Source organism: Labrus bergylta, chromosome 7 (assembly GCF_963930695.1).
Source record: "Labrus bergylta chromosome 7, fLabBer1.1, whole genome shotgun sequence".
NCBI classification, from domain to species: domain Eukaryota; kingdom Metazoa; phylum Chordata; class Actinopteri; order Labriformes; family Labridae; genus Labrus; species Labrus bergylta.
Genome location: NC_089201.1, coordinates 13,970,768 through 13,995,297, shown reverse-complemented (window position 1 = coordinate 13,995,297; position 24,530 = coordinate 13,970,768). Strand labels below are relative to the sequence as shown.

Below are 24,530 nucleotides of genomic sequence, written 5' to 3'. Positions count from 1 at the left end.
ATTTAGACAGTGCAGGAGTTTGACTGGGTTAGGGGAAGAAAGAGAGAGTTTATTGATTTAAGCATCAATCGATAAATCAATAAATATTTGTAAAGTGCCAATTCATAACAAGTGTTACCTCGAGTAGCGGGATAGGGGTAGATGGACTAATGTGCACACATGGTAATGGAGACCTGCTGATTGTTGAAAGTGTCCACATCATTGAACACAACAATCAACTCAAGACGTCTGTGCGTTTCAGGGCATCATGTCACCGCTCGCTCCTTTCTCTCCAAACAAAACCTCAGAGTTTTTTTTTATTCTTCTTCTTCCGGCTGCTCTGATTGGTCAGAGAGGAGTCTGTCTCCACAAATCACTCTAATCCTCTTAGATAAAACTGAGCCCTCGTCCAATCCCCTGCTCCAATCCCTCTCTCTCTGTCTCTCTCTCTCTCCTTCTCCCTCTCTCTCTCTCTCTCTCTTTCTCTCTCCATGGGGAAGAGCAGTTTTTAATCCAAGTGGATTACGTTGCAAATTGGGTGACAGTGGAGCCGAGTGGCTGCAAAATCTGCTGCAGACTGCCGGCTTTATGCCCTCCTGAACGCCTGCAAGGTGGAGAAATTAACCCACTTTTAGGTCCTGGAACTAGAAGAAAGCCTGGAACTACCTGGAACAGGTGCAGAGGAAACGGTTCCTGTGGGCTCTCTTTGGAGGACCTCTTTTCAACTTGATGTTTTTGGTTTTTCTTGCACCAAATTTGCTTTAAGTGCTTCATCAGGTAGTTTTGCATGACTTTCAAGTTAAACAGCCTAAAGATGATAAGAAGCTAAAAGCCAAAGTGGAGAGAAGATGCCGGCAGAAGGACGGGTTTATCAGGACATGAAGAAGAACATTCATTTCTTCAGCTCGCATTAGCCATCATGAGGAAACCTTTTCCTAAAAACTCTTGATGATCCTCTTCAACTTTCACAGCTGATCCCAGTTTGAAAAACAACCTCCAAGATTTTAGACTGTGGGAAATGTCGGGAGCTGGATGCAGGATGGAGGGCAGGACGCTGGGAAGGAGGACCCTACTGGGGATTCTGGCATTTCTCTTCCTATGGATTACAGCTGAGGCTCAGATGAAGATCCCACCGGAGACGTAAGTATCTTCTCTTCTGTTACTGGATCTCAGCTCTGTGCATCAGCCACCTGCTGGAGAGGAGACTTATCACATGAGCTGGTAAACTGATTTAACCCTCTAACATGCAGGTCGGCTTTTTCCAAGTGAAGGACTTCAAGGTTGAAAGTGTGTCATGGTTACAGCTTTCCAATCAAATCATCAATCAATCAATCAATCTGTATTTGTACATACTTCACAAGAGGACGTCTAGACTGTAATCTTTGTTGAATTATTTACAAAGACCCGGCATTAATCCACCACGAGCTCAGCAATAAGCAACATTTAGCAAAGTTACAGTGGCAAGTAAAACCTTCCTTTAACAGACAGAAACCAGACTCATGTCTGCTGGGTTTCATGAAAGCTGGTTGCAAGTCCTGGTTAACAACTTGGGTCAAAAAGCCTGTAGGAGCTTTTGGGGGGTCCTGAGGCAAGTCAAGTTGAGAACCAGTGATCCAGAGGAACCTGCGAGATAAGGGAGCCCAGGTGCTGAGCAAAACTAAAACATGGTCCAAGCCTGAGCCAGCCCTAACTATAACCTTTATCAAAAATGAAAGGTACAGAGTGTGTCTGTCTCCAGGACCCTGACTGGTAGATGATTCCAAAGGAGAGGGGCCCGATAAATTAATGCTCTACCTCCCATAGTACATTTATTTTTGGGGGCTTTTTGTGCCTTTATTTGAGAGATAGGACAGTGGATAGAGTTGGAAATCAGGGAGACTGAGAGTGGGGAATGACATGCAGGAAAGTAGCCACAGGTCAGATTTGAACCCGGGGCGCCCGCATGGAAGACCACAGCCTCCATACATGGGGCGCTGCGCCAACAGCACCCCCTCCCATAATACATTTAGAGACTTTATCATGATAGAAACTAAAGTTTTATGCGTTTGAAAAGCATTCGGCTCCTGAGTTTCAGTTCATAATGACCGACAAACCGGTCTGTAAGGTTTGAACGTTTTTGGGTCGTGTGTGTCTGTGTGTATTTAAGATGGCGACTCATAAATTACACCTTCAAGTCTGATGTGCATGTGCAATTCATAAATCCTTCAAACGGGAGCTTTTTGGTGTGCAGATCTTGTTATGCTTTTCTTACCTTCTGAGTTTTTTGGATCCAGCACCCACTGAGTGATGTGCATGTCTTTTTTAATTTTTCATTCAGGTTTGAAAGATTACCCAAACACTCTCATCTCAATGTGTCAAATATCAATGTTTTGCTCCAAGCTCTTGGCTTATTAGTCACATGTTCAAAATGGGTTCTCTTTAGAGGAACACCTGTCTTTGTTTTAATCTACGCTTCTATTTAATTCTCTCTTTTCTAAAATAGTTTTATCTTAAACATAATTTCTTGATTGTTGAGCGAACATTTGATCTATTTATAACCTACAGACCTACAATCCTGAACGGCCCTGTTCCAGGTAAATGACAACAGTAAATTCCCAGAGTGCATTTTGTTGTCAAGACCATCCTGAGGGACTAAGTTTGTGTCAGCTGATGTTAGCTGTCCCTCAGGACTCTGATGCTCAAATCTGCTCTTCTCTGTTTGTGTCCACAAATCAGCTGATCCCACACGCCAACATTACTACTGCTTTAACCCTTTAAACTCTAACCCAAAAGTAGATCAATGCACAGCATTTCTTTTGTAATTGTGCTTATTCTTAAGTCATTTCTTGGAGTATTTTCAAAAGCATCATTGTCCTAAAGTGTGTCCAAATACGCAGAAAGTTATAAACATTATCAAGTTATGGATGTGATCCTGCACATCTCCTGGTTGTGCATATTTAAATGAACCATTATGCAATAATTAGGGGGGAAATTGGCCCCTTTCTGGGCAAATAAGCCTCATTGCAAGAAATATTACAATGCACAAACCCTCGCGCTAATCACCACAAGCAGTCAAAGTGAAGCACACACCATCTGTTGATAGTTGGTGGTAACTGCGCCGCATTTTATATAAGAGATGTCTTAAATTATAAACATAAATCAAGTCTGTAAAAATTACTTTGAAATTACTCTTTTTACAAAACCAAGGGATATATTATATCTCCTTGCAGACGGCTTTACTCCACGTTTAGTTTGTTCTCCTGCTGCTTCAGAGTGTGAATGTGTATGAATGGATGAGTTAATACTGATGGATACTTTACACAGCAGCCTCTACCATCAGTGAGTGAATGTGTAGATTTGACCTGCAGTGTTAAAAGCGCTTTGAGACTCTCAATTTAACGATAGTGTTTTTCTATCAAACCCTCCTCTGTATTGTTTCCTTTGTCCACATTTCTCACTGCATTTCCCAGAATTCACCAAGACAGTCAGACAGTCCCGATGGTTCTGTTGCCTTCCTCCTGTTGTGCTCCCTCACTCTGTCCAATAACTTCGTTATTATGAAGCTGTGGTGCCGCCATCACTTTCTGCAGCTGCAGGATAAAACTCTCCCTCCTCCATCACCATCTGTGAGACCAGCTCGGCTCGCCTGGGCACGGGCCAACAGACACGCCCTGGTAGCCCTGGTTAGACCGGTCACCTTCTACTCTGACCCACATTCAACACTTGACACACCGACAGAGGCCTGAACAGTGACAGCCATCTTATATAGTCACAAAAATGATCACAATACACACCCTACAACTGTGTTAAGAGACTGAAAAAAAGGGCTTTTATCTGCTTTTTTGCCTTTATTAGATAAGACAGCTGAAGAGAGTCAGGGAACACTGGAAGGAGAGAAAAAAGGATGAAATGCAGAAAAGGTCCTCGGTCGGATTCAAACCTGCCACCACTGCAAGGAGGACTATACCCTCAGGCTCAAAATAAAAATATACAGTTTTTGTTTTCAGGACTTTTCTCATTTCAAACATTACAGCAGAATCTGTACAAACCTTCTCTGCAAGATTAAATGTATGGATATGCTTTTGTTATACCTGACTGAACCTACGACCAGGGGCATGTCCAGAGAGAGCATGCGCCCTGCTTCAAATCTGCTTGGCCACCCCAAAATCCAAATCTGTGATAGGCTATTTGCCGGGATGCATCTTTGCTATTTATAATTTATGTTACATAAACAAGGCTCATTCTTTCGACTGCTGACCGTCTGAACTTCTTTCAGTTGATTGTAGCTCACAGAATGAGATGATGGCTGTGATTCGTCTGTCTTTGTTTGTGTCCAGGTTTGAGTCAGATGTGGTTTAATTCTGCTGCATCACCGAGGACAAGATGATTAGATTTAGAGGTGATCTTGATGGAGGATTAATTTTTAGGTATTTTGTTTGGAAACTGGTGACTGATGGAAAGACATAAGAGTTTTTAAGATGATAAATATCTTAACACTTAAACTTTAAACCAACACAATACCAACACATGTGAATGAACAGATCATTTAAACTGTAGAAGTTTATTTTGCAAGTCACCCAGTGTTTGAGAGTTTTTGTACCATCCCCCTCTTAAAGAGTATTTTTTGGAGTGTTATATTTAATTTGTGAAGCTTTCTTTGCTGTTGGGCTCTGTTGTTAGCAGCCAGAGCTGTGATAGGAGACTTAACAATAAATCTGTGAAATCTGGGGAACTGAACGCCACATGAAAAGATTTATGACGGCTTGTTTGGTTTCTGTGTGAGCGGCAGCTTGAGGGACTGAGAGAAAACAGGTTTTATCAAGCAAGTTTGTAGTGGTGGGCGATATAACGATCTTAGATCGTGAAGGATTTTAACGCGCTGACGATCTGCCAAAGCAGGGAGATCGTAGATCGATGTTTATTCTATCATACTGCAGTTTATGCTCCGACACAGACACGTCTCTGCAGTGAAAACGAAACTTAAAAGTAAAGTCCGCAAAAAGAACTCCATCCCGGTTATATGAAACTGTTGTGATATTTTTCCAAAACGATACGCCGTGAGCAACAGTTAATTTATCTGCACAGTTTGCACAGTTAAGTTTATATCTCAGATAGCAACACAAGAAACCGTTTAACGAGCCGGAGAGACGTTCACAGTCTGCAGAGAGTCAGACAGAGCGGAGCTCAGACAGTCAGTGATGAGAGATATAACCCTGGTGTTTAAAATATTGTAAGTTACTCTCAAGCTTCTCCACCCAAAGCTCACCTGTTGTGATAACCGAATTTATAGGGATTACGCTAAACAACGTTTCACGATGTGTGCAGCAGGCAGGTGAGAGTGAGTAACCATGGTGACTGTCTGTCTGTCAATCAACGATGTCCCGCCCCCTCAATGAATTAAACTCTTCTGTCAGTAAAACTTGATCATGTGTCACAGAATGAACACATTCTGTATTATGTTTGATTATATATAAACCAAACTAAAGTTAGTCCAATGATGTCGTAAACAAACCGCCTATGAACAAAGGCTGCAGAGCCTGTATGAAGCTATAGCTGTAGGAACTCTGCAGAGCTGAATAGAACAGAAACACGAACTCAACGTCTACATGTTTTTAAATGAATGCATCACTGCGTGAAAATGTTCCTGATGAACATAAAAAGAGGACACATAACTAAATCATAATTTCAAAGTGGTGAGGACAACCTTCAAATTGTGCATAAATATTGATCAAATTGAGGGAAAGACATTTCTGTTGCTAAAGATGTTCTGGGTGAGATCTCCAAACCTCCTACAAAGATAACAAGTTTGGTTGAACTGGTCAGTAACTTACAAATTTGTCTAAAGATCAGTATGAAAAAAATCGTGATAAAATCGTGATCGTGATTTTGCAAAAAAATAAATAAATCGTGATATAATATTTTTCCCATATCGCCCACCTCTACAATTTTGTATATTTGGGCTGGACAGTAAGGACCAAACAGCATACCTAGATATTTGTAGTCTGTAAAAAGCAACAACAAAGTCAGTTCTCAGTCAAGTCCTCATGGGCCGACTGTCACACAGGCACTTTAATTAACAGCCAGCTGCCCAGTGTCAACATGTACATGAAAATGTTCATTACTGATCGAAAAGGGAATAAAAACAGCTAATGGGAACAGTAAAAAGGCGTGTTTACATGGATGGGACCACCGGCTCCTCCCCTTGTGTATAAAAGCTGTTTTAGTCAAGGACTAGAGAAGAAGAACATACTCAGTGATTATTTGGATGTTAAGAGTTTTTAGATCACGCTCATTCTGTGTCAGTTTACATCCAGTTTGAAGCCACGAACATGAGCATGCTAACACAACAATGCAGGACACAGGTGATTGCAGACAAGGACAATTTTGTCCACCGCTTGTGCTTGACTCCTTGATGCGAGCTTGATTGGAGAGAGGTTGGAGATGTGTCTCTGGAGGAGAGCGGAGGCTTCAATATGGAGGAGGTGTGGCGAAATAGAAATGTGTTTTTGTGTCATGCCGGTGCCTCAATGGCGACATCTACTGGATCAAAAAGTCGCACATTCCTTTATCTGAAATGAGACATTCAAAGACTCAGTGGGGTCGTTCAGTTCCATCACTGTGAATACAAGAAGACGCTGAGGTGACTTACGGTGTTCAGAAAAGGACAAAAAAAGAATATGATTAATTCTATAAAATAAACAATGCGTTCATTGCATTGGGATGAAAGGGTGAACGCTGACAGTCCTAATTCCCTTCAAAAGCATAGAATCATTCAAATCCAAGGGGAACTGGCACGATGGACAGAAGCGTCCTCTTAGACACCTACAGTCTCTTTAGTTGTTTTATACAATCAGAAATGCTGTAACATCCTGGATTGTCTGTTTCTATGAATTAAACCCAAACTTGGTCTTTTGTTTCTCTTAAAACAGACTGCTGATCTCTAAAGACTCAGCCTGCAGCTGTATGTTTCAGTATTTGAGTGTTTTTGTGTCATTTTAATTTGTGCTGAGCAGACACCTGCGGCTCTCTGTGTGACCCACATGAAGAACAGATTATCTAAATCTCTTCATCACCGTCATATTTAACAGCCTTTTCCTGTTGTTACTCTCACTGACGCTAACAGACAGCAAAACTGGGAGAAACGAGTCCAACAATCACACTGTTAACAAGAGTTACTTTTTTTAACTGTTTTCTGCTGGCTTTTTATGATTGGGTGTTTATGTGACTTCTGGGGTTCTTGGAGCCAGCCTCTAGTGGACACTCGAGGAACTGCAGAATTTTGCAATTCCTCAACACTGGAGGTTCCCGCTTGGTGCAAAAGCACACCAAACTGAATTCTTACATATTGTTTGCTATAATACAGATTGATATGTTATATATTTTACACATATGACTCCTGATACTTGACTTTCCTTTACTACTTTTGGTCAGACTATTGAAAATGTTCATGCAACATTTCCTCATCAGTTTAGTTTGAAATAAAAATCACCACTGTATGTTTTTTGCTGTGTTCTTCTTACCTGTATCTTGCACGTTTATATTGACTGTTGTCTGTGTGTGTGTTTGTTTCAGGGTGCAGCAGTGGGCGAATGTGTTCTCTGTTCAGCTTCGAGAGGTCAGCATCAAGTACTCCGGCTCTCTGCTGCTGCAGAAGGTAAAACAAAGAAGTTGTTCTTTAAATCACAAATAAGAGGTTTAGAGGAAGAAATCAGTTAGCAGTTAGAAGGATGGACTTCCCCCGATCGTAACAATCGTGCCTAATGTGAAAACGCCCTTAGTCTCCTTTTTTTTCCATCTAGTGTTGTTGTGTCTGGTGCTGTGGGTGTTTAGTGAGTGTTAACTTGTATCGTTTCTGTAAATGGTCCACACACCAACCTCCTCTGCTGTTTCAAGGCTTCAAGTAGAATGTTTTGCTAGTTTGTGGATTCCTACATTTCCCAGGATTCCATAAGATTTTCCATAAGCTAGCATCGCAAGAATCAAGAACGAGGCAAGTTTTGGGCATGGTTTCAGGCAGCAACGATAACGTTTTTTTGGTAGATAAAGGAGAGTATCGTCTGCGTAAAGGCTGATTTTATGATGCAAAGTTATTGTTTGATTCCTGTGATGTTTACTTCATTTCCTGAAGTATAAAACCTTTAAAGTTTTTGCCATAAATTCTGCGAGCACGCATTTAAGTCTTTAAATCTATGGGACTAAAGGTACATAAAGCACAATCAACTTCAGTTATAAAGGACCTTTTAAAATTAAGTGTGGGTGTGTGTGACAGCGTGTCTATTTATATGATACCAGGAAGCCCGAACACACACACACACACACACACACACACACACACACACACACACACACACACACACACACACACACACACACAGGGATCATGGTAATGCCCAGATTGAGGACCCAGCCCTCTTTAACAGCATCAGGATTTGTGGCTTTTTCCAATTTTAGACTTTCATCCATTTATCTGTCAGATTTAGATTTATTATACACAGTCTGCCTTCACACACATGACCACGTCATGTACTCAGAACAAACTACCAGGAAACACCTCTGTTAGGACATAAAGCCACCTTTAATTTAAACACAATATTTCCTCACTTTTCAGTTGAAGTGGAATTTATTTCTGATTTCGAGTGGAAAGCACAGGCAGACAAAAGATAAAACAAAGTTATGTCTCATCCGGCTTATTATATGATTACTTACTCAGATTTCTCAAGAGTCTGTGATGAAACGATACGTTACACTATGATATGACACGATAATATACGAGATGATATGATACAGGGCAACCAATGGTGCAGTGGTTAGTGCTGTTGCCTCACTGTGAGGAGGTTCCTGGTTTGAATCCCCGTCTGACAGGAGCCTCTCTGTGTGGAGTTTACATGTTCTCACCGTGCATGTATGGGTTCTTTCCAGGTACTCCGGCTTCCTCCCACAGTTCAAAGACAAGCTCGTTAGCTTAACTGGTGACTCTAAATTGTCCGTAGGTGTGAATGTGAGTGTGGCTGGTTGTCTGTCTCTATATGTCAGCCCTGTGATTGGCTGGTGAACAGTCCAGGGTGTAACCCCGCCTCTCACCCAAGGACAGCTGGGATCTGCTCCAGCCCCCAGTGACCGAAATGGGAGAAACGGTAAAGAAATTGAATGATGGATGATATGGTTCAATACAATAAGATACAATAACATACAATTTTTGCAGTCATATTTCTTAACCGATAGTTGACCACGTTAACGATCAAGAATCTATTAATCATGAATAATTAATGAGCTACAAAACACACATCGTTTTCATTAAATACAAGCAATTTAAAGGACGAGGCTCTTGCTTGAAAACGCCTTTTTAAACGTACGACTGTCCTGCTATTTCAAGGTTTTGTCTCTCCCCTATCCCAGACCATAAGTCTTCATGATTAACATTTTTGAGTTTTTGCTTTTCTCTCCAGTCTGGCATTCTCACGGCTTCAACATTCCCGCTCAGAAACTAATATTTCGAGTAGCAGTCAGTTATAAAAAAAATGCAAAACCTGTTGAAGGTTCTCATAGAGTTCCTATGCAGCGAGGCGACTTCTCTAGAGAGGTGACTCTTCAGTGTTGACTCTAGAGAGGCGACTCTACATATGCGACTCTATGGAGTTGACACTAGAGGCGACTACAGAAATTTCTCTACATAGGTAACTCTACAGAGGCGACTCTACAGAGGTTACTGTACAGAGATGACTCTACATAGGTAACGCTACAAAAGTGACTTTACAGAGTTGACTCGACATGTTTGGCTCATCAGTAAATTGGGTTGCTTGGTCTAATTGGAATTAGTGAACAACTTAATCGTTTGAATCAGAGAGTAAATAACCGCACCGGCCGTCCCTCATTCTCGCTCTTAACTTCTTGATCCAGAGAGAGTGACCTGGTTACCTCGCAACCAAAACAGAATCGCTTCAGAGCAGCGGCTAAATTTCATCTGGGCTAGTCCCGCTGACTGAAATAGCCACTGTTGGGGTTGTATCAAGTCAACTTTAGTTATATTCTTTAATAATTATATTTAATTATTAATAATATAAATAAAAATGTAATTAAACTATGTTTAATCTTGTTTGGGGCACCACCCTGTAATCAGGGAAATATAACCAAAATAACAACTGCTCTCTTAAATTATAACAGAATTTATTTAAACAAAGCAACATCAATCCAAAATCAATGAACTTAATCAAACAAATAACTATTACAAACTAATCTAAGCAAACAAACATTATCAAGCAAGGCTTGTGGAAGAGGTGTAAAGGTGTAGTTGGGTGTGTGTGTGTGTGTGTGTGTGTGTGTGTGTGTGTGTGTGTGTGTGTCTCTGTGTTTGTGTGTGTGTCTCTGTGTGTGTGTGTGTGTGTGTGTGTGTGAGAGAGAGAGAGAGAGGATGGGAAGAGAGGGAGGAGATGGCTTCATACCCACGTGGTCGGTCACGATGGCGCACACCTAACAAAGACCTAGTGGTCTTATTGTCTAAAAGAGGCCGAGTTCGGCCCTGCACGATCACAGTCCAAATCCCGCGCCACAACTCGGAGTAATTCCCTTCATTCATAGAACGAAACCAATGGCCGAATTCAAGTTAATACGGCTTACACTGGCCTTTCTGATCAGAAGAGTAATACCCGGTTATAACGCTGTTACGCTAAACACATATAGGACGCAGCGGTCCGAAACAACAACAAGAGTTTTAAACAGGTAAACTTTCTGATAATCTGTTATAGTCTGACGCTCTCCGAGAAACTGAGATGCGTTCACTAGACAATCCGAGCTCGGAATTCAGAACACTGCCGGCCGCGGATTACCTGCGCGTCAAAACTTAAAACAAATGAAGATTGTTGCAGAAAACAGGAGGTGGGTCTCCGAACACTTGAAGTCAGCGCGTGGAAAGAGAGAGAGCAATGGAAGTCTTGGAGCTTTGTAGCCTGGCCTGCTTCATGGGGGGTCTATGTCAGGTCCCCTCCAATGAGGAGAAAGAGGTTCCGGCCCCCCCTTTACTTCACGCGTAGGTGTGAAGTACTGCAGGGGATTCTGGGATTAAGAGTCCTTTTAGGCCTCTTTGTGATCTCAGTGAATAACTCAAATGAAGCTTCTCACAGAGTTGCAGAGGTTTGACTGTCCAAAGCCTGCGTGGCACAGCACCACCTAAAACAAAACTATCTGCCAACACGGCGGGGTAATCTTCACTGTCTCACCTTGTATGAGAACACTTCCCCAAAGTAAAACAGATCAAGTCAGGATTACTGTCCAGATTAAAAAAGAATTAAAGTATAACTTCATTTCAATTATAACTTTGAGATATCATAACTCCTTTGCAAATCATATTCTCCCATAGACCCACCGCTGAACAATGAAGACAACAACTGAGTTTGTCTCTAACTATTGAAGATTTTTATTGTTTTTTTAAAGTTATTTTTTGGTCTTTTTGCATTTATTGGATAGGAACGCTGAAGAAAGACAGGAAGTGTTGGGAGGAGAGAGTAGGGGATGACATGCAGCAAATGGCCATGGTCAGATTCAAACCAACGACTGCTAAAGACTTTAGAAGAAGATGCCTTGCTCAAGGTTACCTCGGCATTGCTCAGGAAGGAAGTCACCTGGACTTGAACTAGTGACCCGCAGGTTCCCAATCCAAGCCCTTACAGACAAAGCCTCTGCACATGTGGGGCGAGACATAACCACTAATCAATTAGCGCTCCATACAGAAGATTTTTAGTATTTTTAGTATTTGTATCATCAGTATCTTCTTCCTGGTTATCACATAAAAACAGTCTACTCATTTCCAATCAGTCCTTGTCTGGTTGAAGCCTCATCATGTCGGCTGTGCTTTTTTCAACAGGCTCTGTTTTTGTTTCAGAAACTTAAAGACGTGGAGCCCATCGTTAAGATCGTGGAGGTAGACGGAGAAGAGCTGGTGAAGGATTACTCGGATGAAATCGAACGGATGTTGGGCAGCAAGATGAAGTCAGTGAAGGTGAGGACGAAGAAAATGATTCCACAAGTCCTTCTGCACATCCCAGTCTGCGATATTTCAGAGAACCAGCTGATCAGCTTTAATGTTTTAATTTAATTAAACTGTTGTATCAAACAGTAAAAAGACGGGCTAACTGGCTGCTTTTCATAACTGAAGGCTGAGAGGGTTGTAGAGGTTCACCTGCTCCGGTTCCTCACACCTCTTGTTTTTAAATAACTTGTGACGATACTGAAGAAGACCTTACTTTAATTAATATTGTAACAATCCAGAAAGGATATAAAACACTGCAGTAAAGGATCGTTGAGTCCTAATAAGCAGAGAATCATTCCTTAAGCTTTTGTTTTCTGTTTCTCTTCTCTCCTCAGAGATTAGCCGAGTCTGCAGAAGACGCTGACCTCTACCACGAATACAACTCTTCATTAGAGGTACGTGCTCCTGTTCTTTACACAAAACCATCGAGTGCATATAAACTTTTGTACGAAAGAGAAGCCAAAACAACCTCTGTGACGAAAGCTGACATATTGATCATTTAAAGTCAGAGTTTGCAGTAGAGATTGGCTGGAGGATCCATGGTTTTGCTGTCCAGCCCCCTTCCTGTAACCACAACACACATTAAACGTCCTGATGAAAGGTCAAAGGTCCCTCAGGTGGGTTCAGTCCAGAGCAGGACAGACTCTTGTGTCGGTTTGAAGAATACACTTACGGACCCTGGTGTTGGTGTTTGTTATGGTTCCTCTGCCTCTTCCTCATCTCTACTCTGATAATCAGGTTCTCACAGCGCTGCAGGAGCCTCATTTGTCAACTGAGCTGCCAATCATGATGTTACACCCCTTTTTATGGCATAAAATAACTAATTAAACTAAACTTCCCATAAATGAACACCTGCACTATAAGAACTGACTATTAATGTGTATTTTGGTTTTAGAGTTTGGCCCATGTCCCATCTGTTAACATGGAGGAGGCGGAGCTTATGGCCTGTACTGCAGCTGGTCAGCAGGGGGAGCTCTAAATGTTTCGGCTTCACTTTCAGGGTGGTTTCACATTAGGGACCGAGTATTGAAAACATTTGCAAATCGAATGATCCATGTTGTCCACAAGTAGACCAAAACCATGTCAGCAAAATGTCCCCTGCTGCTTAACAAAGCCAGCAGCCTCCCGAGTACCCTTGATCCCAAACCCTGTTGATTTCATCAGTGTGTACACAAATGTACCGTACACAAATGTACTGTACACAAATGTACCGTACACAAATGTACCGTACTCAGGTACCGTGCCCAAGTCTGCTTGAAGAGGTGGTCTCTGGCACAATACATGTGTACTCGAGTACGGTCAGCAGATGACAAAAACGCAACAGTGCTCAAACAAGGCAGTGGACCGCTATATGACTTAATTCTAAACGGCTCCTGTCTCTTCAAAAGCCGTCGTATCTGTGCAGCACAGGCCTGTTTCATCCTATGAGCTGCATGGTAGCTGTTGACACAAGAAGAGGGTCGTTGTTGGCGTCTCAGAAATAAAAAAAAACATCCACAGTTAGCAGGACGGATTCAGACTCGAGTGGTTGCCATGGTTACTTCTTCTTCTTTCTGCTACTTAACAGATTTGCAAACCAACTTTGTGCTTTTTTAATTGCACAGTTTAAGTTTGATTCATCTAGGGGTATTCTTTAAATCTTTTTTCAGGTTAATATATATGTATGGGAGGGGGGGCGTCGGTTTTGTGGTTTAATTTGTAACAAATGTTTCATATCACGTACGTCTTTGCAACCTGCTACTGGATGCTTTGAATTTCCCTCGGGATCAATAAAGTATCTATCTATCTATCTATCTACAGCCACCTGCTGTAGCGAACTGTGTACATACACAAGTGTACTCAGGCACGGAGCAATGTTATTAATGTGAACGCAGACCAGTGGGGGAGAGTTGTTATTTCTATTTGTCACTTTGCTCAGATGGTAGATGCGTTAGCATTAGTGTTAGCGTGTTGCCTCGCACTCTCTGTGTGTATTTGTGGATCAGAGGTAACAGTCGGTCAGTCTGCTACGGTCCCTGCAGCAGATTGAGGTTTTAAAGCTGCGACTGACACCTGAAATGAGATCAGATCAAACTTCACTGATCCTGTGAGGAAACTGGGTCGAGGCTGCAGCGGAGAAACAACACACAGAAGAGAAACAAACGAGGAGTGCAGCGTGTTCTGCATAGTCTGTGTTTGTTCTCTCAGTGATTGCTTTTGATAACATCACCTGTCTACAAAACTAGAAATTTATAAAAGCACAGAGCTAATCCGTATATGTCAGCAGTCACAGCTCGGACTCTGAGGAATATAACCTCTAAAGAGTAAAGCTCTTCCCTCTCTTCGGAGTTTAGGATTCTTATTTCGAGCCACTCCGGATTAATTTATACTTTTTAAAATGGCTTTCTATTTTTTTGTTGTTGTAATATTTAAAGGTCACATATCCGCCTCCTCTTCAACCAGTGTAAATAAGTCTCAGAGCTCCTCAAAACATGTGTGTGGAGTTTCTTGTTCTAAATCCACTCTGATCCTGTATTTGATCATGTCTATAAACCCCTCTATTTCAGCCCTGCTCAGAATAGGCTGTTTCTGTGTCTGTACCTTTAAATGTAAATGAGCTGTGCCTGACCACGCCCCCTCTCTGGAAGGGCTTGGGTGTCTCGGGCTTTCTCGCTCCATGTCCTATTGTTTACGGTGAGAAGGCAGACTCAGAGGGCAGAACAAACACCTAGCTGTGGGAGTGTCACCCACCTGGGGGAGGGGTTACTGCCCTTTGTGATGTCATCAGGGGAAAATCTCCAAACGACCTGTTTGAGCAAACATTTTCTGAAAAGTGGAGCAGGCAAAAGACGGAAAGGATGGACTTTTCTCATCAGGGGGTGAATTATGGGACATAAACTGGACGTAACCCCTCCCCCACCTGAGGACATGGAGAGGTTAATTTGCAGTACATGAACACAAATGATGACAGAAAAAATAACGCTTTAAATTATCTAACATCAGAACATGAATAAAATAAGAATTTAAAAAGATGAATGGACGAAGTTAAGGCTGGAGGGGTGTGGAATTAAGGTCGAGGAATGAAGGTCAGGGTCGAGGGGAGGATGGATGAAGGGATGGAAAGGAAAATGTGGTTGACGTTGGGCGCATGTAGATGAAGGGAGGCCTGGTGTCAGCTGATGCCGGTACGACATGAGGAAACCATAGTGGTGGAGACTCTGGGTGGGGTAGCCGTGTCTTCTTTGCTCTCTGAATGGAGCCTCACTGGTTCCTGTATTTAGACAAAAAAGGGAAGTGATAAAACACAGGGGTATGGGGGTAGGAACATGAGAAAAAAGAGCAACAAAACAGAAATGTGTTGTTTATTAGACGGGGTCAATATTCCAAACAAGTTATAGAAACAATATGAGTCAATAAACATACATGGCTGACACTAAAAACATAACTTCATTCACATTTTTTTGTTGTTCTCATGTCCCCCCCCCCCCCCCATTTGTTTCTGTTTACATGTTCAGTTTGATTACTACAACTCGATGATGATCAACACAGTGGACGACGACGGGAACACCATGGAACTGGGCGGAGACTTCCCTCTGGAGGAGAACGAGCACTTCAACAACCTGCCTGTGAACACGCAGCAGAGCGACATCCAGGTGCCCACCAACGTCTACAACAAAGGTCTGGCCTCAGCCCACAACAACAACACCACCCCCCCCCCCCCACCGGAACCGGTCCCTCTCACTCAGGTGATTTCTGTCCCCTCCAGATCCAAACATCCTCAATGCCATCTACAACTCTGAGGCGCTCAACGATGTCTTCATCAGTAACTTCCAGAAAGATCCAACGCTCACCTGGCAGTTCTTCGGCAGCTCCACCGGCTTCTTCAGGATCTACCCCGGTCAGTTTAAGACTCAAGAGCCAGCTGGTGTTTGAAAGTCCAAATGAAGTAAAATAGCAGGGGGGCTGCTGGCTTTGTTAAGCAGCAGGGGACATTTTGCTGACATGGTTTTGGTCTACTTGTGGACAACATCGATCATTCGATTTGCAAATGTTTTCAATGTTTTGCTCAAATTAAAATTAGGGCTTTCATGTGAACCAAAGTGCTCATGTTGCTCATTTTATATAAACTGAAACAAACTGTTTAACGTAGGTGCAGTGCCGCTCTCAGGTAGATGTTGTGTGAAATGAATCCTTGTGTCTCTCTCAGGTATCAAATGGACTCCAGACTCAAACGGTGTGGCAGCGTTCGACTGCAGGAACAGAAACTGGTAAGTTCAGGCTTCAGATGATGAAGAGGTAAAGTGGTCTGTCCAGATGGAGAGACATGCACACATGAACGTTTTACATTTTCACCCCTTTAGTTTTGGCTTCTGCCCATCCATTTCATGAGATGGGTGTGTAGGGGAGGAATGAAGCAATCAAAAATTGCAGGCAGACCTTTTTAGGTCGGGTACAATCACTTCTATCTGAACCATTTCTCTTGCCCGCTTCCATCGCTGTAACATCTGTTGGTTTGACCTGATAACTGCTCTCATATCTGGCAAATCGAGGGGTGTCCAAAATGGCCGTGTGGAGGTGTGCTCTGATCTAATCAGATCTGATTAGCTCGTGATGATAGTAATAATTACAGTTTGTGGTGAAAATAGTCAAATTTTAGTTTGCTACTCGATGTATAGGTTTTAAAATGAAAAGGTGGAAGAGAGATCACAAGTAAACACTAAAAAAACACAGAGTAAAAGGCTTATTAATTATCTTGTTTATTCAGATTTGTGACATTTAAAATGTTGTATTCAGAGCCTCACTGAGCAGATATTTAACTCTGGGATAAAAGTGTCTCCTATGGCCGATACAAACCAGAGACAAAAACAAACCTGTGTGATTCCGTCTGAGTCGGCCGCTCTGCTGGATGTGTGTCGGCTGAGCAGCGGCCAGCCACAGTCCTGATCCCCTGGAAAGACGATAAGCTGCTCCTTAGCCGGGTCACTGCTGCCCACATGGCACCATATGTGTCTGCTCATGCATTTGTAAATAATACCAGAGAGCTGCGTATGTCCCTGAACGCAGTGCCATGCCGCATTACTGCAGCTGAGCTGGAAAGAGCTGCTGTATGCATCTGCTGCGAGGAAATGCTCCTCAGAGTCACTTTTTATCATTTTTATTATTTATTTTAACAAAGTGGAGACAGAGGATTATACTGACTGCATTCTACCAAAGCAACAAGACGTTTATTAAACGCCTTACTTATGTAAGAAGATTCTAATGTTCTGTATTTGATCTCAAAATAAATAAAGGACTGTTTCTTTAACAGAATCATTCAGAGCTCAAACAAAGGCATGGAAATATGACACTCCGTAAGACTTTTATTAAAGGAAGAATGTGTGACATTTTACACATAAATCTTAAATCCAGTCTATCCTGTGTAAATGTGTCTCTGAGTCATGACTGTCTACAATGAGTGAGAAGCTTGAGTCCTGCTGGCTGTGTTGTTGTCAGAGCCGTGTTTACATGGACAGGACGGCCGGCTCCTCCCCTTGTGTATAAAAGCTGTTTTAGTCAAGGACTAGAGAGAAGAAGAACATACTCACTGATTATTTGGATGTTAGTAAGAGTTTTTAGTTCACGCTCATTCTGTGTCAATTTACATGCAATGTGAAGCTAACTAAAAGGCGCTAACATTAGCATGCTAGCACAACAATGCAGGACACAGGTGATTGCAGCTCAAGCAAAGAACAAGTTTGTCCTCTGCTTGCGCTCAATGGTTCTTAATTATGGTGCATTCTACTTTATAACTCCTTCATGTGAAAGTGAGTGGAGAGGGGTTGGAGGTGTGTCTCTGGAGGAGAGCGGAGGCTTCAGTATGGAGGAGGTGTGGCCAAACAGCAGTTTGTTTTGGTTTCATGCTGGAGCTCAAGGGCGACATCTACTGGATCAAAAAGTCTCACATTCTTAATTTAAAGTTCACATATTATCCTCCTTTTCAACAAGTTGATAGCTTTAAATTGAATTGCCCAAAGTGGCCTTCAGCTGCTTTTTAAAAACGTCCACAGAGTTCACAGTCAAGTCACATTTATTTATAAAGCACATATAAAAACAGTGTGAATAAATGTTCGAGGTCTGTTCAGGTACATCCAGGCCGCCACGTCTCCTAAAGACATCATCATCATGGTGGACATCAGCGGCAGCATGAAGGGGCTGAAGATGACCATCGCCAAACACACCATCAACACCATCCTGGACACGCTGGGAGAGAACGACTTTGTCAACGTCATCGCTGTGAGAAACACACACATTTACACAAGTTTCATCTTTGCCTCTAGTTCTTTGTCGTCTGCTTGTTGTGTCAGCCTTCACATTATTGAAAGTGTTTTACCTGAAAATAGTAACTTATTACAGGAATAGATCAGAGCATCACGCTGTTTTGTTTAAATTTTTCAGCATTTTGAATGTTTGAATGCCAGATTTAAAATTTTAAGCTAACTAAGACGTTGGCTTAAATGTCAAGGAGGAGATGTCAAGAGTGAAATGAAAAGAAAACGGTGACGCAAAGTTCAAAAATCTCAAGAGTGTGTACTCCAAACTGTTCTGTAGTTTTCTTCTTTATTGCAATGAAAGGTTTAAATCCTGATCGAATGTTGACGGTGTGAAGATATTTGTGAAGCTGCTGCTACTTGTGTTTAAACCAGAATCTCCTGTGTGTGTGTTTGTTGTGTGTGTGTGTGTGTGTGTGTGTGTGTGTGTGTGTGTGTGTGTGTGTGTGTGTGTATGTGTGTGTGTGTGTGTGTTGTTTGTGTTTGTTGTGTTTGCTGTGTGTGTGTTGTGTTGTGCAGTACACGGACTATGTTCGGTACGTGGAGCCGTGCTTCAGAGGGACGCTGGTCCAGGCCGACTTGGACAACAGAGAGGTAAGACCATGATCTGCTTCACTGAGGCTTTAAGAGCTGACCAGGAGCATTAGTGGCCAACAAGCCAACACAGTACACACAGTACACACAGTACACACGCACACACAGTACACACGCACTCACCCAGGAAAACCCCTGACGTCCTCGCCTCGTCAACCTGCTGGCCTAATTCCTGGAGTGACATCATAAAACAAACTCAAGGGTTTGTATCTTTTGATGTTTTCAGACCTCATGAAAGTTTTCATAGAACTGTTGGGACCCTCCCGCTTTTATTGATTCCTCAGCGCAGGGACTATGAACTCTTTTAGTTCCTCCTTCAGAGGAACCTGTGTAGCTCCTGTGTCAGAGTAAGTTCAAACAAACGTTATGCAGGTAAATTATGGATATATGTTTTACACTGAATACATTTAAAGCTCAAAGAAAGGATGTCAAAGTAAAATAAGAAACTCTGAGCTTTATTTTGCTGCCTTATCTTTTGAGTGGACGGAGAAATTTAAGCTCATTTCAAAGGAAACGCTGAAGAACTGATCTGTGTGCACCTCCGCCTCTAGTGGCCAGAATGAGAATGACAACAACAAACACTTAAAATGATGCAGGTGATTTTTGTTTTTTCTCACTTGCCGATATTCAGTCCAGGACTCAGACTGAGATCCTCTGTAGAGCTCTGCTGTTGAAAGGTCCAGGCTGAAAACTAAAGGCGACAGGGCTTTTACTGTCAGACCTCCCCAGACTTTGTAACAACCTCTCACAGGAGATCAGACCTGCAGAGTCAGCCCCTCGTTTTACTTCTGAACTCAAGTCTTTCTTTTGCAAAAAGGATTTTACTCTCAGTGAGTTTATTTGTCGAGGACAGTGAGAGCAGCAGAGAAGATTATAGGTGACCCTCTCCCCTCCATGGACAAAATATACACAGACAGGTGCCTCATGTCGGACCCCTCCCACCCCTCACATCATCTCTTTGCACTGTTGTCATGTGGCCGTCGGCTCCAGAGTTCACATGTTTGTATGTGAGGGACACATTTCTGAAGAATCTGGAAACTAAACAACCAAAGATCTTCATCTTGATACAGTATCATCCCACCTGTGATGTTTTTAATCTCTCCTTGTGTTTCCGTCTGTCAGCACTTTAAGCTACTGGTGGAGGACCTGCACGTCAAAGGAGAAGCAAAGATCAAGCACGCCATGAAGGAGGCTTTCAAAATCCTCAACGAGGTTTGTAGGGAGCTTTCTTTACGTTACCATATCATATCGATTCTTTGGATTCTTGGATTTGATTCAGAAATTCCTAGGATCCATTTCAGACGACATCATGTTCCTGATCAACACAATCAGTTTCTTTTCACCTGAAGACAAAAAATTATTCTGATCATTTTGAATGTTTTTGTGTTGCTGTGCATGGTCTTTCACTGTCTTCATGTATTTGTGTGTGTGTGTGTGTGTGTGTGTGTGTTTTTGTATGTCTGTGTGCAGGCGAGGGTGAACGGTCAGGGCAGCATGTGTAACCAGGCCATCATGCTGATCACAGACGGAGCCATGGAGGACTTTGAGTCGGTCTTTGAGGAGTTTAACTGGCCCGAGCGCAGGGTGAGCGCGAGAAGAGTTTAATTAGTTCAGATTGAGATTCTGTTCAACTACACATAGCATTGATAGAAAGACACATATTTTCGTTATAGCATCGTATAGAGAACTCTATTGCTTCGGAGTCCTTTTTTCATCACATCACATGCCTCAGGAGACCCCGCCCCCCCTCCTGTCTGACAGGGATAGTCTCCAGCTGTGAGGAGCATGTGTGAACAGCCTGAAACAACAAGCACACACCTGTTTGTAAAAACTTGTTTCTCTGTTCAGGTGCGAGTCTTCACCTACCTAATCGGCAGAGAGATGACCTTCGCTCAGAACACAAAGTGGATCGCCTGCAACAACAAAGGTCAGTGCTGTGTGTGTGGGTTGGTTCTTCACACCTGTTAAGTGACTGTTACGAGTATCAGCAGCGAGCATATCGAGGCTAGTTGTCCTCATGGGAAGCAAACAGTCCTTAAGGTGGGGATTTAGGTCCTGGTGGGTTTCAGGTAAACTGTGTACCAAGGTATGGTTAAGGTTAACGGGTTACGGTTGGTAATTGGAGTCCAGGTTAGCGCTTTACAATAAACGGAGGTGTATAAAATATCCTGTCAAAGATACATTAGAGGAATATGCACGTAGGTGTCTGTGTTTACTTGTGCTTCTTCAAATGACAACTTCTGGGGCTGAAAACATAAAATCCTGTTAATTGCAGTTCCCCAAATGGCCACTAGAGGCTGGCTCCAAAAGTGAGTCAGTCCCCATAGAGCCCCATGTTTAAATGTCTAATTCAAATAAACATGTTTACAGCTGGGTACAAAAACAGTTTGTGTCTCTAGAGCTCATTTCTCTCTTCATGACGACTGTACGGGCTGAATGTTTATACTAGTGCTTAAAGGGATATAGAATTAGGGGGCGCGGCCTCTTTGAGTGACAGGTGGTAGCTGCTAGCTTTCTGCTAGGTGTCACCTCAGCTAACCCTGTCTGTGACCTTTAATCTCTGGGCCCTGTCTGTGCTGTTGGAGCCTTTTGGAGGTTTGTTCTTATAAATATCAGACCAATAATCTGTCTCTCTGTGAGCTTTATGTTATGTTACTATGGTAGGGTATGCGTACCCCTATTGGTATGTGGGAGTACTGCACGTACGTGACAAATGTCAAAATATGACATAACATAGAATGTCAAAAAGTTGCATCACAGAAAACTAGTGGTGTGCGAAATAACGATCTTAGATCATGAAGGATTTAAACGTGTTGACAATCTGCAAAAACAGGGAGATTGTAGAACAGAGCTAATGTGTTCATTTTATCATGTTGCAGTTTATGCTCCTACACAGACGCGTCCGCCCACCCTCGGTTGTTGAAAAAATGTTTTTGAACAGTCACCTACAAACATTTATTTCCATGCATTAGTATCTATGCATGCTGCTTGAAGTGATGTCAGTCAGCAGCGCTTTCTGATTTCGTTCAGTGTGCAGCAGGCAGGTGAGAGTGAGTAACCATGGTGACTGTCTGTCCATCAATCAACGTTGTCCTGTCCCCTCCGTGAATAAAACTCTTAATTCAGTAAAACTTACTTTGACCATGTGTCACAGAATAATCACATTTTGGATTATGTTTGAAGTGTACATGTTTTTAAATGAATGCATCATTGTATAAAAAGGTACCTGATGAACCCTAACATAGATTTAAAGACACAAAAGAGCACACAATACTAAATCATTCATTTAAAATGGTGCATAAAAGCCTACAATTGTACATACAAATTTGTCAGAATGCAGGGGAAGACATTTCTGGTGTTAAAAATGTTCTGGGGCGATGTCCAGCAACAAAGACAATTTTAAATAGACTAAACTTATAAGCACAGTATTTGTGCAATTAAAAACATTATACAGGGAAATAAGTTTGGTTAAACTAGTTGGCAACTTGCAAAATCTTTTTTTAAGATCTGTATGGAAAAAAATCGTGATAAAATTATGATATGATATTTTTTCCATATCGCCCACCACTAATACATTTTTATGGGATTTACCTCCACGTATTCTGTTCCTCCCGAAGCACTGTTTGTCTTTTGTGGGATGACATAAGCCAACAGCTTTATGAAGACCACATACATTTGTTTAGTAATGTTCTTTTCCAAAATTATTTCCTGAAAAATGTCTTTGGCCGGATAAGGGGGGCGCTGAAAAACATTCTGAAAGGGGGTACACAAGCCCAAAAAGTGAGAATCCCTGCCTCACACAATAGGAGGGAGCATTGTTAGTTTTTCCTGCAGAAAGGACATAAGGCTGTTGTTATGAGCAGATATAACTCTAACTGTTTAATTACTCACTGCTCTTTCCTAGCCCCGCCCTCTTTTCCAAATATGGTCACTTCCTGCCAGAATGCAATAACAGAAAATACACAAACCAAAGGCATCAGTGTGGCTATGTTCACTTCCTACAGATTCATTATCATATTGTGTTTCAGGTTACTACACACACATCTCTACTCTAGCTGACGTCCAGGAGAACGTTATGGAGTACCTGCACGTGCTCAGCCGGCCAATGGTCATTAATCACGACCATGACATCATTTGGACTGAGGCCTACATGGACACAGTGGTGAGAGGAGACAGCCAATCAGAGCTGAAACACATTTTCAGCATCTACCTTCATTATTTCATTTTTTCAAATATACTCCTGTGAATCCTCGATCCGTACATTGATCATCGTCATTGTCATCTGTCTGTCTGCTTCCTCCATGTGTGTCCGCTCATTCTCCCATGATCCTCTTGGCCTCCCCTTCCATCGCGTCTGCAGCTACCAAACACCAAGGAGGTAAAAACGAAGTTGTAGTTGTAGAAGTTGTAGAAAAGTAGATTTTCATATTTAGACTTGAAGGTTTAATTATTGTCAAGATAATTTTTGGTGTTTGATTTGGATCAAAACGGCCGTGTGGGGGTGTCTTAAAACTGCCGACCTTCTCTGGTCCATTTTTTTTTTTTTTCACACTTTATGTAGCAGAAATCAATCCTCTGGGGCGCGCTGGTGGCGCAATGGTTAGGGCGCGCGTCCCATGTATTGAGACTCTCGTCTCAAGCGGTAGGCCCAGGTTCACTTCCACCCTTGGCCCCTTTCCACATGTCATTCCCCGCTCTCTCTCCCTGGTTTCCAACTCTATCCACTGTCCTCTCTTTGCATTAAAGGCACGAAAAAGCCCAAAATAAATCTTTAAAAAAAATAAATCAATCCTCTGAAAATAACTCTGTGAGTCATGACTACAATGAGTGTGACACCCGAGTCCCGCTGTCTGTGATGTTGTCCGAGACATATCTACAGCTTGTTTACATGGCCGGCCGCTAATCCCCTCATGTATAAAAGTTGTTTAATTGAGGGATTAGAGAGAAGAATAACATACTGTACTCACTGCTTAATTTAATGTCATGTAAGCGTTTTTAGAACGCAGTCATTTTGGGTAAATTTATTCTCGTATTAGTGAAAATATGAGCATGATAAAGAGCGCTAGCATTAGCATGCTAACACAACAATGCAGCGCGAGTTGTTTTGGTTTCATGCTGGTGCTCAAGGGCGACATCTACTTGATCAAAAAGTCGCACATTCTTCCTTTAAAGCTGATGATCTTAATTCTTCGACTTAATTTGACACTCTTCTGGGACTAACAGTGACAACAGTTACTTTGTTATTCTAAGTGCCAGAAATTACCGAAAGTGTCCATACAGAGAGAAATCTTTCTGTTAACCAACAGATGTTTACATCACTCTCTTCAAAGACGCCAAACTACATTGACAAGTACTAACTGTTAAAATGTTGTGATAGTGAGACCTCCATGTTGGTTTTAAAATGTATGAAGCGTCACCTGGGGTCCAACCATAGAGCTGCACAAATCTAACATGATGTCAAAACAAACATGAAAGATGAAGATGCTGCATGAGTATTACATGTTTAAAATTAAGATGATCGACCTTGAACATCCGTTTAATCAAAAACATCAAGAACACATTTTCAGCTTCATGAAGCAGGTGCAGGATTGTTTATCTCAGGGGTTAGAGTTCATAAGATTAGTCGTCTTCAAAATTAACCCTTTTGTGTTGATTGTTTATCCGTGTCT

General features: G+C 42.2%; 1 protein-coding gene across 1 annotated transcript in view; it reads left to right on the top strand.

Moving 5' to 3' along the window:
- Positions 1 to 453: 453 nt before the first annotated feature.
- Positions 454 to 24,530, top strand: part of LOC109984819 (voltage-dependent calcium channel subunit alpha-2/delta-4-like) — a 60,879-nt gene continuing 36,802 nt past the window's right edge. The window contains exons 1-14 of the mRNA XM_065956815.1: positions 454 to 1,119; positions 7,531 to 7,612; positions 11,834 to 11,950; positions 12,316 to 12,375; positions 15,475 to 15,637; positions 15,726 to 15,857; positions 16,167 to 16,227; positions 18,082 to 18,232; positions 18,787 to 18,861; positions 19,984 to 20,073; positions 20,332 to 20,445; positions 20,710 to 20,788; positions 22,890 to 23,023; positions 23,222 to 23,239. Coding sequence (XP_065812887.1) covers positions 998 to 1,119; positions 7,531 to 7,612; positions 11,834 to 11,950; positions 12,316 to 12,375; positions 15,475 to 15,637; positions 15,726 to 15,857; positions 16,167 to 16,227; positions 18,082 to 18,232; positions 18,787 to 18,861; positions 19,984 to 20,073; positions 20,332 to 20,445; positions 20,710 to 20,788; positions 22,890 to 23,023; positions 23,222 to 23,239 — 1,398 coding nt within the window. The 5' untranslated portion in view covers positions 454 to 997. The remainder of the gene's footprint in view (positions 1,120 to 7,530; positions 7,613 to 11,833; positions 11,951 to 12,315; positions 12,376 to 15,474; positions 15,638 to 15,725; positions 15,858 to 16,166; positions 16,228 to 18,081; positions 18,233 to 18,786; positions 18,862 to 19,983; positions 20,074 to 20,331; positions 20,446 to 20,709; positions 20,789 to 22,889; positions 23,024 to 23,221; positions 23,240 to 24,530) is intronic.